Source organism: Fundulus heteroclitus, chromosome 19 (genome assembly GCF_011125445.2).
Source record: "Fundulus heteroclitus isolate FHET01 chromosome 19, MU-UCD_Fhet_4.1, whole genome shotgun sequence".
NCBI lineage: Eukaryota > Metazoa > Chordata > Actinopteri > Cyprinodontiformes > Fundulidae > Fundulus > Fundulus heteroclitus.
In genome coordinates this window covers 19,722,092-19,738,470 of record NC_046379.1, presented here as the reverse complement: position 1 = coordinate 19,738,470, position 16,379 = coordinate 19,722,092, and the positions used below count along the sequence as shown (strand labels likewise).

Genomic DNA, 16,379 nt, shown 5'->3' with positions numbered 1-16,379 from the left:
AGCTGTTTTTTCCATATTGAACAGAACATGCAGACCAGGGGGGATAGATGGATTAAATAATGCATGAATGAATGCTGGGTAAATTCCTCAATAGGTGTTTGACCCAATGTTTCACATTTTCCACCCTCCATATGAACCCTGACATTGTTGATGTATATTTCTGCAGTAAGGGACAGAGCGGCGATGTTTTCTCCTTTTTATTAAACAAATTCAGGATGTCGTTTCTCTTAAATCTGACAAACTGTGAAATACAAAACTGGAAGCTTTCAGACTTTTATTGTGATCCATTTGAAAAAAGGTTTTACAAAAGGTAACATTCAATTTTTACACCAATTTAAAAAAAAAAAAAATTAAAATAAGGTTTTGATACGACAAATTCAGCTAACTACGTAATGGCTTCTATAAACAAGGTGAAAATAAGATAATATACATGTAAAAAGAATGCTACAAATATAAAGACAAACCGAGGAAAGGATTACATTAAATAAAAATTAAAAAAATAAAAGTCAAATGGCATGATTGTTTTCCTTTCGAACGGCATCTGGCCAGAACCAGCGTCGGAGCAGTTATTGCGAAAAGCCGCTCGGCGCGACGCCGCCCTGCAGGAACGTCGGACGACAATCTGCTGCTTTTGGTTTCCTCACATGGCAACATTTGGACCCGTTCTCCTTCACAATCTATGATCGTCGTCGTGCGGGCTCTGGTCTAGGTGACACCCGGTTAGTAAAGAGACGTGAAATACATGATCAATTTACAGAAGGTGGGGGGAAAGAAAAAAAACAAACAAAAACAAAAAAGTAAAGAGGCGTTTCTTGTCTGCAATATGTGGGGGAATAGCAGAGAGGACGGTGTGCTCAGGAGGACAGATGGGACATTTTACTCGAGCTGAGCAGACACTGGAAGAAGTTGCTCTCTGTTCCAGATCGTGAGACGGCCGTGGGCGCCACCTGCGCTGTTTTCAGGCGCGCGCCGCTGCCCTGTTGGCGCGCGGCTAAAATGCGGAGAAGCCAACTCGACTTGCGGCTTTAACACAAACACTGGAAACCGAGCTGAAACGCAACGAGAACAAGTCAGCGTGGGCTTCCAGTGTCGATGTTAACCCAAATGTTGAACCACCTCTTAAAAAATAAAAAACAAAAATAAAAAAAATAGCGGCGCATCCCTGGCAGCAGTCAAACCCGGAAGTTACGCCGCTTCAAACAGAGCGCCCGGCTTCACGCGCAGCCCTCCTGCCGCCGGAGCAACAAGAAAGAAAGAAAGAAAAACTCCTTAAACATCCCAGAGAGAGCGAGCGAGCGAGGTTCTGGACATCCTTCTCCTTCCTCCTCCTACATTAAAGTCCGTTACAGTCACAAGATCTGCAATGCTTAAAAAACATGCACCTCCAGCATTTTATACAAGAGTATCATACAAAGTAAGGCATTTCACGTTGTGTTCTTGAGTGTTAATTCAGGTGACAGGTGTGTTTCCACGTGTACATAACCACATTTTAATGTTTTTTTTTCTTTTTTTTTCTTTTCGTCCCCCTATAAAAAAAGACTGCAAAAAACAAAAAGATAAATTTCACTTAAAATATATATATTTGTCATATATATTTACGTATATATTCATATGTTAAAAAAAAAAAAAAGTAAAAGAAAAAAAATAAAGAGGAAAGCTCAAGCGGTCCCTGTGATTGGCCGGTCAGATTAACCCTCCTCACTCCAGGACCTCACCGGGCGCCACGGTGACCAGCTGCAGAGGGATCTCCTGATTGGCTACAAGGTCGTGGGCGGTGGCGGTCTGGAGGATGAGCGTGGTTCCGTCCGCGGTGATGACGGCGTCGGTGGTGGGCGGGGACGTGGAGGGGGGCCCGCCACCCTTTTTGTTCTGGTGAGTCTTTATGTGCTTGGCCAGGTGGTCGCTGCGCATGAACCTCTTGGAGCATTCGGAGCACACGAACTTCTTCTCTCCTGCAGGCCGAGGACAAACACACACACCTCCGTTAAGCAACCGGAGATTTACATGGGGGGGGGGGTTATTTTTTTTCTAAAACATTTGCTCAAACTACAGTCTGAAAAAAAAAAAACATACACAGAATATAAAGTATCCAACCCTCCCAGGTCTCTGGACATTTAATATGTTTTTATTTTGGGTTGATTTAATTTTTTAGCTTTCCCTGCCTTCCAGGAAATCATATTTTATCGTTTTCCCATGAGGGGAATATATTTTTTCATGTACTGTAAATCAAGAGGAGGACTAAAATTTAAAAAAAATGCCACAGATTAATTTAAAAAAAAAAATATATATATATATATATATATATATATATATATATATATATATATATATATATATATATATATAAATATATCCAAGGAACTAAAGTTGATATTTGGAAATTAAATGTTAAAGAAATCTGTATTTTTAACTTGATGCCTCACATCAGCACCCAGACCCTGAAAGCTGCTCGCTGCGTCTCTCTCCCATCAACAGGTTCCTGGTGAATCTTTAGGTCAGAGACGGTTTTCTACACGTTTAAACTGAATGCTGACAAAGTGCTCAAGAGTCAAATAAAGAAAACAAAAAGAGAAAAGGAGCACCGCAGCAGAAAAACTGGAGAAATAGGGCCAAACGTGAACCCTTACAAATGTGTCATTTTTGAGACCTCTAACTCAAACAAATTCTGTATTTTTCTGAACATACGATTTACAACATAAAAATATATTTTACAATCAATCGCATTTGCAATACAATCGCAATTTCCAAACGGCACAGGTCTGCAATTTTTTTTGTCTATGTAACAACTAATGGATAAGACACGTCCTCTAGGTGTCAGTAATACGTTTAAAGTGGATTTGGCTCCACATGGAAGGGAAGGGAATTACAGCAGTGAGATAATCAATTTTATCAGAAACCTCACCATAGCATTAAGCACAGGTCAAACTGTTTAATAATAATACATAGACTTGGTTGTTGGTTGCACTTTATGTTCAACTAGAATGGATGTCCAACCCAACAAGCTTATCTCTTGAATAATGATATTCTGATTAATAAAAACATTTAATTTCTTGTTTTAAATAGTCCTTGTTTACAAGCATCTTTATCTACTGACCAAGGGTCCGTTCTTCGTACGTCGCTAACTCAGTTAGCAGGATTTCATTGTTGACGATTTGGCATGATCTTGGATCGTTTGGTTCTTCGAAAGACTTCCTGCACTTGTTGTCATAGCAACATGTGCGCCAGCTTAAGCCTGATCCAGAGCAGGCTTATTTAATGTAAACAAGATTAGATCGCGGCTGTATAAGCGGAGGAGATAGGGAAGTCTGCCGTAGCCATGTCCATTTTTACGACTGCAACCTGTTGCGGAAGGTGCAAGAATAATTTGCAGAGTTTTTCGAATTAATCGCGTATTGCGCAATAAACAGGATCCTTTAGCGCAGCGCGACAGTGTAATTGTAGAGAGATTTTTCTTGGTGGCTGTTATAAACAGACAAACACATCATTTAACAGTGGCTTTTAAAGAGGAAAAATTGGTGTTGGAGCCATAAATCTAAAATATTTAAGTTATTTGTATGATGGTTTGCTTTTTATTTTTATCATATTCAGTAAGAAGATTTGTTCGGGCCATTTTATAGTGAAGTTTAGTTTACTTTGAAAGGCTTGCTTCCTGTCGAGCCGTATATTGTATTAGAAAAAACTATGGATGCATTATCTAGACACGGAGCAATACAGTTTTACCGTGTAAACTGTGGATGACTTGGAAAAGAAGATTTTAATTGTTTATTGTTTATGAATAAAGATTTTTTTGTTAAAATTCCCAGTTTGCACGTGTCCTTTACTTCCCGTGTCTAATGAATGACACTGAAATTTGGATCTCTTGATATAACAAGTGCCTTTTTAAAATAAAGTGTAATAATTAAAGGCTACCATTTTGTAGAATATTCTTGTATTTCACTTTTACTTGTCCCCATGTTGTAGTGGGTCCTGTGGAGGCTCTGACATAAAAGAACAAAGTAAATATGAGATTATTAAAATGCAAAAATTCATACTGTAGAAAGTGATAGAAACATCTACCATGGACAGTATTTACACATTAATTTGTTTGCTACTTTTTGCCAGCCCTCTCTCCTGGCTTTAACAGATTTTGAGGTGTTTTAATTAATGACTTAAATTCGGCATAACCTTCCATTAAAAGCTCGTGTTCTGCTTGAGAGAAAAACTGTGGGCGTTCTTTGGCCATGCTGAACAGCCAATAGCAGCGCTGCTGATCATTGTTTTTACTATCGATACATTTCCCCTTTTAAACAAACGCATGAACGCGCAGTTGTCTCAGATAACTCAATCCAGCCATACTAATCATAAACAACATTTGTGTTCGAAGAACCCAGTTAGCCGGATCATGATTAGCCGAATGAAATCATCTTGGATGTCTCATTTGATCTCAGATGTTTTAAGCAACGTACGAAGAACGGACCCCAGTTTTGTTGCTTGTGGTTAATGCAGAGAAAAGTCAAAACGAAATCACAATTATAGTTGAAATAAATCACAATTTAGATTTCTGGCTAAATTGAACAGCCCTACACACTATAGAAAAATGCAGAAAACATGAGGAAAATGTATTTTCAGTCTCATTTATCAATTACGATAGACAGAAAATTTGAAAGCCTGACGTTTTTTTTTGTTTGTGTGGGGTTTTTTTTCCGTTTTTTCAAAGGAACCAAAAATGTTTTTATGTGAAGTTTCCTCATCTATCAGGCTTTAAAGGGTTAAGCTTTTGGGGAAATAGCCCGAATGCATCGATTAAGAACAGATATCTACAGCTGCCAGCATCGAGGTTCTTAAACTCTCCCCACGATAGAAAGTGCTTTAAACGTCTGTGCGACAGCGACTGTATGAAGAACAACGAATGGCAGCGACCACCTGGCTGGAAAAATAAATGTATAAAAAAATGAAAGAGGGCCGCTACACTTTTAGGAAATATTTGCAGCTGGAGAAAACGCAGACAGTTAAGATTTGCGAGCCCTGGGTCTGTCCCAGTCTGATATTAATAAATTATATATTAATAATTAAATAAGTCGTCCTGCGTCTAAAATCGCCGATATAGACGCGCTTACAGAAGTGCATGAGGATTTTCACAAGACCCCGGAGGGGAAGAGACAAACCTCTGGCTCTTTTAAACAACAAACGTCCGAAACCTGTGCAAAGCGTGAAAAACTCTGGCGGGACGGCAAAAAAACAAAGATTAGCTCTAAGAAAAGAGTTTATTGTGCTTGATGAGCAGCCTGTGGTGGTGAGTGATGTCTTCTTTTAACGGCTAACCTTCAGCCTCGCTGTGTTATGCTGAGCCGCCACTAAACTGTGGACAAAACCATCTCTTCATCATCTCCTCCTCATCCTCAGACTGCAGGAAGAAGGAGCGTCAGCCAGCAATTCAGCTACTTAATTATTTGTGTTTGCTCTCGTCATTAGAGTTAAATGTTAATTTTATTTATACTAGTGTTTTAGTAAAAACTAAGACCAATGTTCACGTCTCTGAACATCGGAGCTGTGGACTCTGAACTGGCTGAAACTCAACTGACCTTGAAATGCTATTTGCACTTTAAAGTTATTTGTTTTTATTGGACTCATTGAGCTTTCTTCCACGGTTTTATAATTTATATGCATTTTATTTGATTTTATTTAATATAGAACATTCTTACGTTTAAGTTTATAAAACCCATTGGTTAACAAAAAATTGGTCACTTGTTCTTATATTGACTATTGTTCTTCTAACATTACACAGCACAAAATATGTAATAAAAGCATCTATAATTCCAGCTGATATCGTACCGGGTTAATAGAGCAGAGCCAGAGCAGACAGCCTGACTACTTAAAGCGGATATCAGGTTTTATTTGTGCTTCTCCTTGGAGCGCCTCTTTTTTTTTGCAGAACTGCAAAAAAAATTTTTAATATTTATCCGACACAGCTAAATCACAGATAATAAAATAATATTTTAGCTCATGTTAAACTGCAATAAAAAAAAATCATATTTTACCAATAGATGCGACGATTGTTTCCTGTTTGAAATAAACCACTAGATGATGTAAGACGTTTGATTTTTTAAATCTGTAAACAAGATTATAGCAGATATACACACCGTATCATACTGGCCCATGCCCATTTATTAATGCATTATAAGTTGTATATAAGAAGAGTTTCTCCTCATTCTATCAATAAAAAAGATCTAAATGTTACATCTCTGCACCTAAAAAAACATTTCTGTATGAATTAGACACTTTCATGCTTTTATCTCCTGCCTGTAACCCTGTTTTTATCCTGGACGGTGTAATGAGCTGTTGCTGCCACTAGAGGGCAGAGACAAACGGGATTTTAGGAGTAAAGTTGAACTAAAACAGAGAAATGTTCGTTCCTGGTGCAGAACGTGTGCTGGTCATGCTGTAGAGCTCATCCAGCGTTGAACTGGTCATAATAAGACCCGAGGGTCGGTTCTTATTATCTTATCGGTTCCTACATGATTCCAGCTTTCATCCTCAACAGCAGACCTACTTCTCTCTGTGTCTGATGGGGAGCATCTTTCTGCTCGTTTTTTAAGCAGAGCTAAACGTTCAGCCTGTGCGCCGCGGCTGAGGGTTCAAAACGGTAAGACAGCTTTTGTTTTTTTGTCGCTGTGCAAAAACCACAGCGCTCAAAATGTCCTCTGTGTCGAAATCTGATTCTAAAACGCTTCAAAGAGTGAGCCCCGCCACACAGCCGCAAGCTCTCGCTCTGCAGATAAGTGTTTGCACCGCGGACGTCTGAACATGCAGAAAGCACCGGGTTGGAGTCTGCGAACCCCGGCGAGCCAAACCCTGAGGGGCTGAAACCAGAGGAAGGCGGCAGAGGAAAAGCCGTGCGCCACTCGCCTGTGTGCGTCCTCCTGTGTCTCTGGAGCTCGTCGCTCCGGGTGAACCTCTTCCCGCAGTACATCCAGTTGCAGACGAAGGGCCTCTCTCCGCTGTGCCAGCGCAGGTGAGCCCTCAGGTGGGACGTCTTCCCGTAGACCTTGCCGCAGCCGGGGATGTGGCAGATGTGCTGCTTCTTCTTGCCCACGCCTGAACCCCTGGGAGGCGAGGCGGGGAGAGAGGAGAGAGTCAGGGAACAGCCTCAGAGGGAGGGAGAACGCTGAGGCCCCGCACCGCTTTCATGTAAAGACACCAAAAACGCTCTCAGGTTTCACCGTCTGCTTTAAAAATCTAACATACTGAGGTGCATAGGATGGCAGACTTTAAAGTAAAGGAGAGAAAATATTAAAAGGAAGACAAGGGAGGAAGGTATAGGTAGGACTCAAGGAAGGAAGGATAAGAGGAGAAGTTGGGAGAGGGAGTCAGGTAGAAGACAAAGTGGAAGAAAAGGAAGCAAGGATACCAAAGGGAAGAAGTGAGGGCACAGGACATGAAGGGAGGGGCAAAAGGAGACACAGGACAGAAGAAAAGAAATAAAGAAAGGGAAGAAGGAAGAATGTGAGGGAGGGAGAAATTTCAGACTAAAGGAAGTAAACAAGAAAGGAAGGATAGAAGTAGGGCTGCAACATCGAATCGATAAAAATCAACAATTAAAAGCGGTGGCAACGAATTTCTTCATTGATTCGTTGTGTCGCGAGATTAATGCGTCACTCTGCGTGTCGCAGAGCCGCTTCATTTACCTACAGGCGGTGGTCAATGCTGACTGACTGACTGGCTGCAGAGGGATGGAAACAAAGCCAGGAGGAGACGGGATTTGCAAATACTTGTTTGTAGTAAATTCTCCAATCTGATCATGACGTGCGTTTATTTGCACCAAGATTTATTCAAAGTAGAAACTCTGATATTATCAGAGTTGGTGGATTTCCATGAAACAACCGCAGAAGTTTTTTTACTTCTTCATGCGGGAAAAAAAATTAACACAGAGGTGTGTTGGTTCTGACGGTTCTGAGCGCACAGAATGGACCCGCACCAGGTTCTGTGATGGTGGAGAACTCCTGCTGCTGCTGCTGCTGAGGGAGCGGGAGGAAATGATGATCCTCCCAAAATGATCTGTGCTGCAGCGCTGCGGCTCCATCCTCCACATGCAGGAGCTGGAAGTTCATGAGTTTAGATGGACGCTGATCAGCTTATGGATCATAAACCAGCCCTCTCAATCAGAAGACAGTTTCATTCTGATGGTAATTTTTGTTGATTAAGCTTTAAGTTTTAATTAGCTAACAAAGTCTAAACGACGGTTTTGTATGGGAGAGAGGAGCCGGCCTCTAGAAACAAGAGTCTTTATTGTTGTTATGTAACCATAACGAAATTTTGGTGAGACACTCAGGATGATAGGAGGCAGCCCTGAATTAAAAACAATCATATGGCAGGATTTTAAAACAGTCGGCTGATTTTCACACCTGAGAGATGCAACGATAAAAAAAATCCTAGATAAAACAGATTTGCTCTACAGTGTGTGGCGTCCGGTCAGACGGCGAGCTCAACACGCCAACAGATTATTCGTTCAGATGTCAGACGGAAAATGTTGGGAATCCTCTGAAGATCAAACGTGAGTTCAGAGTAAATAAACATGAAAGACGAAGAAGAAGAATGCTGATAGTTTGTGGACTGATTTTAACGGAGAAAAATCATAACAAAAAGAAAAGCCGCTGGTTAAAGAAGCGGAGATAACGCGGCCGACCTATCGGTGCTTTCTGATTGGCTACACGTCACATTCAACAGGCTGTGTGCTCATTTGTCATCAGGGAACTCCAGACAGGCTTTTATATAAAATGCAGCTTCTGCTGAGACAGTCTATGAAATGGGCTGGAGGTTTATCTGATTGTCAGAAGTGGTGTTTTTCCACTGGTTGCATTGTTATGCCCAATTATTTCCCAGGATGCACCAGAACAAGGGTGAGGTTCAACCAAACTGCATTGACTCTCCAGTTTTCCAGCTTCACCTCTGTTGTGTTAACTCGCTGTTCATCTAAACAACATTGACTATTAAATGACTATCTGGTCAACATAATCTTTATTTGAAGCTAAATTATTTATTTCCTTATATTATTGTAACAAAAACACCTAAATATCAACGTGTTTTGTGATCTTATTAGCTCTGTCAGTCCAAATTTTCTATTTTGGGAAAAAGTAGAAATAAAAGAGGTATTTTTTGTCCGATTCATCAAAAAAATAATGGAGTGATTATTAAAACGATCGTTAGTTGCAGCTCTAGATCTAAGACAGAAAGCTGAATGAGGAATAAAGTGTGAATCTCCCATTTCCCTCCTCATTTCTCCTGGGCGGCTTTCCTCACCTTCCTCCGGACTCCTTGCAGTTGGGGCAGGTGCAGGCCACCCTGCGGAGCCGCTTGCCGTCTCCGCCCGCCGCCTCCATGTCCTCGTCTCCCATTGGCCCCCGGAGGTTGCTCAGGTCGCTGGGGTTGAGCGTGGAGTCCCCGCTCAGCTGCCACTCCTCCGAGTCGGGCTCCTCTTTGATCTGGATGCCTGAGGCGGGACAACACACAGAGGTCACGGTCTGCGGCGGCACACGGCCACGGCGAGGCGTTCAGGGTTCGACGGGCCGCGGTTTTTACCGGATGGACTCCTCGCCTCCTCTCCCTGCGCGTACTGGACTCCGGTCTGCGTTACGGAGTTGACCGTGACCGTCTGGAGGTTGGGGAGGCTGACCTGGCCCGCCTGGCCCAGGGGAAGGGTCTGGACCGGGGCCAGGGTCAGCTGCTGAGCCTGGCCCTGGCCCTGCGGTAGCTGGAGCCCCTGCAGCGACTGGACGCCCTGAACCTGCCGGAGAGAGAGAGACAGGAAAAAACAGGATGGATCCGGATTCTGGCGGCGTGCGGAGGAACCAGGGTGGTGGGGGGAGACGGGTGCGCGCTACCTGGAAGGTCTGCCACTGGATCTGACCCGTGGCGGTGACCGTCTGGGCCTGGATGAGGAAGGTGCCCGGGTTGACCAGCTGCACGCTCTGCATGGTCTGGCCGGCGCCGCTCAGGTCCTGGCCCTGGGCCACCTGGGCCTGGCCGTCCCCCGACAGCTGCAGGATGGGCTGGGAGATGGTGGTGGCGCTGGAGGAGGACACCTGCAGAGAGAGGAGCGCCGCGGTTACAGCTGCACCACCGGACCGCAAAGCCAGACGAGAGGGCGGTACCGGTGTGGGTACCAGATCAGCTCAGGGCCCTGCGCTTTATGATGACATCACTATACATGATCGGTTTAACGTTTGCACAATTACGCAAAACATTGTGATTGGTCTGAACAACTTACTAACGTAATTATAGCGGGGTGTGGGGTTTATCCGGTTTGTAAACGGACAATTTTACATAGAAATTCTCCATGGTCCCGGCGCCTCCCGATGATGTCACATTATGGCAACGCCACTCAAACAAACTACATTGAGCCCGCGGTCTGCATTTGTAACGAATCAGTTTTATTTAGTTAATTCTTTTTTCTCAAAAGCTTCAGCCTTAAAGATGAACATAGAAAAATATGAAATCTTAGCAATTCACACTGCAAAAACTCAATTAAAAATAAGTAAAATTTTCTTGAAATTAGTGTATTTGTCCGGTAAATAAGATGATATGCCAATGGAATGAGTATTTTTACACCTAAAATAAGATAATTAGATAAACTGCACTAGAAATAAGATCATGGAGATGAGTTGTTCCTATTTTAAGCGCAAAAATCTTATTCCATTGGCAGATTATTTAAATTTGCTGCTCAAATCAAGGATGAATACACTAATTTCAAGAAAACTTTACTTCTTTTTAGTCATGTTTTTGCAGTGCAAAATAATCCACCCACTTAAATTGATAAAAATTAGGTAAAATATTAAGGTATAATGATTAACAAGGACCACACTGAAAATTACAGAATTAATATTCAAGCCATTTAAAAAAAAAAAAGAAAAAAAAAAAAAAATCAGCAAATATTTGACAGTTGGCTCAATTTTTGGAAGAATATTGTCACAATTCCATCTGGAATAATAAAAAACATGTGATCAGAAAGAACGACATAGTAATATCAGTAGAAAAAGGAGGAATAAACATTATTGATTTTAAAGTGATGAATGCTGTGATAAAATTAAAACGGCTGCAGACTTTTATTAAAAATGAAAAGAGTTTATGGTTTAGTTTCCCTTCACAACTTTTTTTTTTTGTTTTTGTAAATTGGAGGAAGGAAATTTCTCTTAAGATGTAACTTTGATCCTGCTAAAATTACCGATTTAAATTGTCAGACTACCACAGAAGCATTCCAAAAATGATGTTAAAAGTTTTCATGCCTCGATTAAGTTCATGGAAAATAACCGTAAATTAACAAAATAAAATTGATTTGTAACAACACCCTGAAGGCTATGGGCGCCTTTGCTAGGCTGGGCTGCAGACCTGTGAAATCCTGGTTCCATTTATATCAAACTAAACATCTGGACAGCTGTTGTGCAGCTGCTGAATCGGTGAACTAATCTACTTTTCCCGGTTTGCTGACAAACCTGCGATTAAAAAAAAAAAAAAGCCGCCTCAACAACAGTGGCTACGTCCGGCGGACACACTGACCTGCATCTGCTGTAGGTGGTTGTGGGAGTTGAAGTTTTCCGTGGAGGAGGGGTCGGACACCCCCGCGGACACCGCCGTGGCCTGGGTGAGGACCCCCGTGCCGTCGATGGTGGCGGGGAGCTGGGAGGCGTTGGAGGACGAGGAGGAAGTGGTTGGCACGTACATCTCTTGGTTGCCGCCGGCGTCGCCCACCGTCACCAGCGACTGCTTGCTGCCGCCGTCCTGGCTCTGGCTCTCCAGCGGCTGGCCGCTCATGATCAGCTGGCCCTCGGGCGTCACCCCGGTGGCGATCGGTACCGTCTGGGCCCCCGTCAGCCCGAGGGACTCCAGGTCCACGCTGTTTATGGGGACGAAGGTGATGTTGCCGGGAAGCCCTACGGTGCTGGCGTACGCCGAGCCTCCGGCCAGCGACACGCCCTGGATGGACTGGACCTGGCCCGCCTGCGTGAGGAGGTCCGTGGCCGCCGTCGTGGAGCAGCTGATTCCCATGTTGCTCTGGCTGCCGTCCTGGAGGAGGTGGATCTGGCCCGTGCCGTCGTCCAGTCCCTGTGTGGAGAACCCTGCCAGCGTCCCGTCGGCGTTCTGGATTTGGGGAATGACCTGCGAGCGCAGAGGGACGGCTGTGAGCGCGACGGCTACCCGGCACACAAACCCCCCCACCCCCCCGGCGCGGTCCTCACCTGATACTGGATGCCCGACACCCCGTTGGCCGTGGCCTCGTTCCCAGACGCGGTGACGTAAATGGGCTGGCTGGGAAGACTCCCGATTGGAAGCACGTACTGCCCGTTGGACGTGACGATCCCCGAGTTAGGAATGTGGATGACGCCTTGGTCTTCCTTGGCGGACGAGACGGGGGTCAGCACCTCCCACCGGTCCGAGCCCGTCAACTGAATGGCCGACATGTCTGTTGTCTGGGAGCACAATCGGCACCGGGGTTAGCAAGGAGACGGGAGCGGCGAGGGGAGATCAGGAGGACGGCAGCGTTCAGACACAGAGACGTTCACACCGACAACAAAAAGAAAACTACATTAAAGACAGGAAGTGAGTCTGCTGTATTTAAGAAGCACATTCATCTGTGGCTTCTAGGTCGATTCGTTTTAAACAACCAGGGAGCCAGAGCGGTGATTTAAGGCCCTGCGGGATGGATCAGTTTTCTGGCCCAGGTCAGGACTCACGGTCCGTATTTCCTCGGTTTCTAGCCCGTTCTGCAGTTATTAAACATCGTTAAATCTACGTTTTAGGAACAAAAACAGTGACTTTTGTCTTATCGGCATCAAGCTGGAGGAGGTGCTGGTCTATTCACACCTGTTAAACCTTTTCACAACCAAAGCATTGTGTGTCTTCCACTTGAAGTCTCAATAAAATACAACTGAATAACTGAAGGGAACAAGAATCCTCAAGGCCTTCTTATTTATTTTCTTTGAACAAAAAGCTGAACAGTGTGGTGTGCATTTTGTTTTCAGCCCCCTTTCCTCTGATACTCTCGGTAAATTTAAGTCAAGCCACTGCTTTCAACAGCCACGTATCAGTAATAGAGTCCACCACGTCTGTGTAATTCAGACCTCAGCAGGAATCCGGCCGTTCTGGAGGCTTTTAGAGGCTTCTAAGACAACATTAGGGAGCAAACAAAGCTACAATTTGGAAAGACTCAAAGCAGAGAAAGGTTACTAAACGACTTCTCTCAAAAAACAATTCGAGTGAATTCTATCATCCATCTGAAAATGACTCTAAACCACCAGCTAAAGAGGGCGTGGCCGTCCTCCGATACGGACAGGCGGGACGAGGGGAGGATTAATCACAAAGGCAGCCTGCGGTACCTCTGGAGGAACCGCAGAGATCCACAGCTCAGGTGGGACAATCTGACAGCAGGACGACACAAACAGGGTCATTTGTGGATGCAAAAAAAAAAAATTATACTAAATGCTAATGACAGTGATGGCAGCACCATGCTGTGAGATGCTGTTCTCCAGCGGAGACGGCGATGGATGGAAAGATGACGAGAGCTAATTAACAAAACACGGTTAAAAGAAAACCCCGTTAAAGCTCCGGGGTAGAGGTTCACCTTTCACCAGGACAATCAAGCTAAACATAGTCAGCTAAAAGGGCCAGATCCACATAAAAGTACAGGCTTAAACTGAGAATATGGGAGCAATGTTGGCCTAGTGGTTATTGCAGCACGCTTGCACTCAGAGAAGGATGCAAGTACCCGGTTCGATCCCCAGCGCCTGCACTCTGGGTCCCTGAGCAAGACCCTTAACCCCAGATTGCTCCCTGGGCGTCACACACGGCAGCCCACTGCTCCCCAAGGGTGATGGGTTAAAAGCAGAGAACAAATGTCGTTGTAATGTATGTTTCAATGACAATAAATCTGATATTACTATTACTATAATGCTGCTCACAGATTTTCTGCCTTAGGTTTGAAAAAGCTTAAACTGTTTCACGAAGACAAAAAGGAGCTGAAAAAAATTTTTTTTTTTAACCACCACACAATTACATAACATTTGGTGTCAGTCTAGGATGTAAAATCCCAGCAAAGAACAAATTAAGCATGTGCTTGTTTTTGCAGGGCAGCCTCTGCAAAACACGGAAAAGGGTTCAAAGGATAGGCAGTATAAAAGGGAGCCAAGAAAGGCGCCTTGTGGGACCCCTTGTGTGTGTTTTTGTTTTTTTCTTCACTCCCACGACCCACTTTAGTACCAGCCAGACCCAGGTGCACTTTCCTGGCAACCAACCAGCATGCCATGATCAAACACAGACACCCCGGATCACACCGAGGAAGAAGAGGGGGGATAACAATGGCTTCCATCTGTCAGTCAGCTATTAAAAAAAAATAATAGAGAGTTCTGCTCTGAAAAAAAGAGATCGTGCTGAATTTACTCTGATGGGGGGGGAAACTGAAGAGAAGAGACAGACCACAGCGGGCTGAGGACCGGGTGGGGGATGGGAGGCTGCTACAGCACAACCGAGCGATACAGTAATGATTACAGCAGCTCCTCCTGACATTAGATCATCCCGGCAGCCTCGCCGAAGCCCAAGGTGCTCCGGCTATCTGGAAGTGACTGACTTCAGCGTCCTACCCACTATGGGCGGGTTTTACGGGGGGAAAGTGGGTGGCCGTTATTGAGGGGAACACAGGAAGTGTACGGCTTTCACCCAATGCCATCAAAATTGTAAAACGTGTGAACGTCCAAGCTGCTACAAAAAAAAAAAAAAAGCACAACCCGAGTCGGAAAGCGGCGGGGAGGTGGGAAATGTGGCGGATACCTGTGTTTCGGCCGCGCCGCCAGCTTGCAGGAACTCGCTCTGACTGCTGTCCACGTCCGCGGACGCCATTTCTCCTTGTTTCAGAGACGGCTGTTGGCGCTAGCGGGGAGAGTGAGAGAGGGGGAAGCCGAGAAAAAAGTCTGCAATCTTCAACTCCTGCCTGCCAGAAAAGCCCGCAAAGCATCCCCGGCTCTGCGGTCCGCCGTCTGCGAAATTCAGCGTAGCGCCGTAGATCCCCCGGAGCGTTCGGGCCCAGGCCGACAGTTTTACTTTGTCAACTCCGAGAGGTAGCCAGCTAGCTCGGTTAGCTGACCATATCCAGCTAGTTAGCGTCGGAGCTAACGATAAAAAGACGCAGCTCGCTTCGCCGCCGCGCTCACAAACTCACCGATTAGTTGCCGCTTCGATGCGCTAACCGTTTACGTATCAGCCATAGCGTAAATATGGCGGATTACCACACCGACCAAACTCCGAACATGATTATTTTATCAAAGGCGGGCTAGTGTTGATCGTTGAATTCGGGTCGATTTTTTTTCTATTTTGATTGACGGTGCGGGAAACACAAAAGGGTGGGACTAAACGAGCTCGACGTTGAATTTGCATCACATTACAGGACGTCCCGCCCTTCTTCCTTGCCGCGATTGGCTCCGCGGCGGTGTCGCGGAGCGTGATTGGCTGACCGGGATGCCAGTCCGTTTTTTTTGCAGCGCGTGCGTTTCCTGTTTGTCGAGCGAGGCTAGAAGAGGAATGTAGATGACTAAATCGTTACTTTAAACCCCGCAGTTTAAAGTGTAACTCACCCCGGTGTAAAAGCACAACCACGGCCCCCAGACTAAGCTGTGAAAAACGCCACCAAAGCGGGCAGTGCTTAGAGAGGCCGAGGGGCAGGGCTACGTGTGGGGGTGAGCGGTGGGGGCCTCGCCAGGACGAGGGAAAGTGTCTGGCAGCTAGCTTAATTTGACTTATGGAAGCTGGTAGTGAGCCCACGGAGGAGTTGAAGTGGAGGATTTCTCGCTATGTTAGCATCATGGCTAACACGTGCTAACGTTCAAAGCAGTCACAAAGATTCTATAAGTTTGCATTTATATTTTAATGATCTTAAATTACAAAAAAAATATGATTAAAGGTATAAAGAATAAAAGATTTTCCTTCAACAGGTTCCACCCCCCCCCCTCCCCTGTGGTCACTGCAGCTTTGTCCTCCGTAGGAAACCTTAGTGCAGGGAAATCCCGAAGGTGTTTTTAAAATCTTCACCAGAAAATATCAAGGCTTTACAACACTACATAATTTAGAATTTACAGTTAAAGAAACTATTTCTGCTTATTTGCAATGGAACTATGAAGCTGTCCCTATCTCTACACTAGTTTCTAACCCCTCTAGGTCTGAATATATTAACTTAAACTACCACAATAAATGACTTGCCTTTGACAAAGATGGTCCAAAGTCTCAAAATACACCAACAAGTTGTTTTAAGCCTTCATTCTGTGTTAAAAAAAAAAAATTGAATTATAGTTGGTCTTTGAATTATAGTTGGTCTAGTCAGGCCCACTCCCAAGAGCCCCATTGTAATAGCCCAATCAAACTAT

At 44.5% G+C, this 16,379-nt stretch overlaps 1 protein-coding gene across 1 annotated transcript; it reads right to left on the bottom strand.

Moving 5' to 3' along the window:
* Nucleotides 1-260: 260 nt before the first annotated feature.
* Nucleotides 261-15,408, bottom strand: LOC105939045 (transcription factor Sp3). The gene is made up of 8 exons (XM_012881045.3): nt 14,794-15,408; nt 12,210-12,440; nt 11,530-12,129; nt 9,858-10,058; nt 9,556-9,760; nt 9,277-9,466; nt 6,886-7,082; nt 261-1,952 (listed from the first exon to the last, which is right to left on the bottom strand). Exons 1-8 carry the CDS (start codon nt 14,860-14,862, stop codon nt 1,699-1,701), a joined length of 1,947 nt encoding a protein of 648 aa, XP_012736499.2. The 5' UTR covers nt 14,863-15,408; the 3' UTR covers nt 261-1,698.
* Between the last annotated feature and the right edge of the window lie 971 nt (nt 15,409-16,379).

What these genes read in the sequence shown, in the direction of transcription:
- LOC105939045 (XM_012881045.3), bottom strand. Translation starts at nt 14,862, where the DNA reads ATGGCGTCCGCGGACGTGGACAGCAGTCAGAGCGAGTTCCTGCAAGCT. An exon ending in TCCAGTGGCAGACCTTCCAG is followed by an intron (nt 9,761 to 9,857) that starts GTAGCGCGCACC and finishes TCTCTCCGGCAG; the next exon opens with GTTCAGGGCGTCCAGTCGCT. An exon ending in ACACAGGAGGACGCACACAG is followed by an intron (nt 1,953 to 6,885) that starts GCGAGTGGCGCA and finishes CTCGGCCTGCAG; the next exon opens with GAGAGAAGAAGTTCGTGTGC.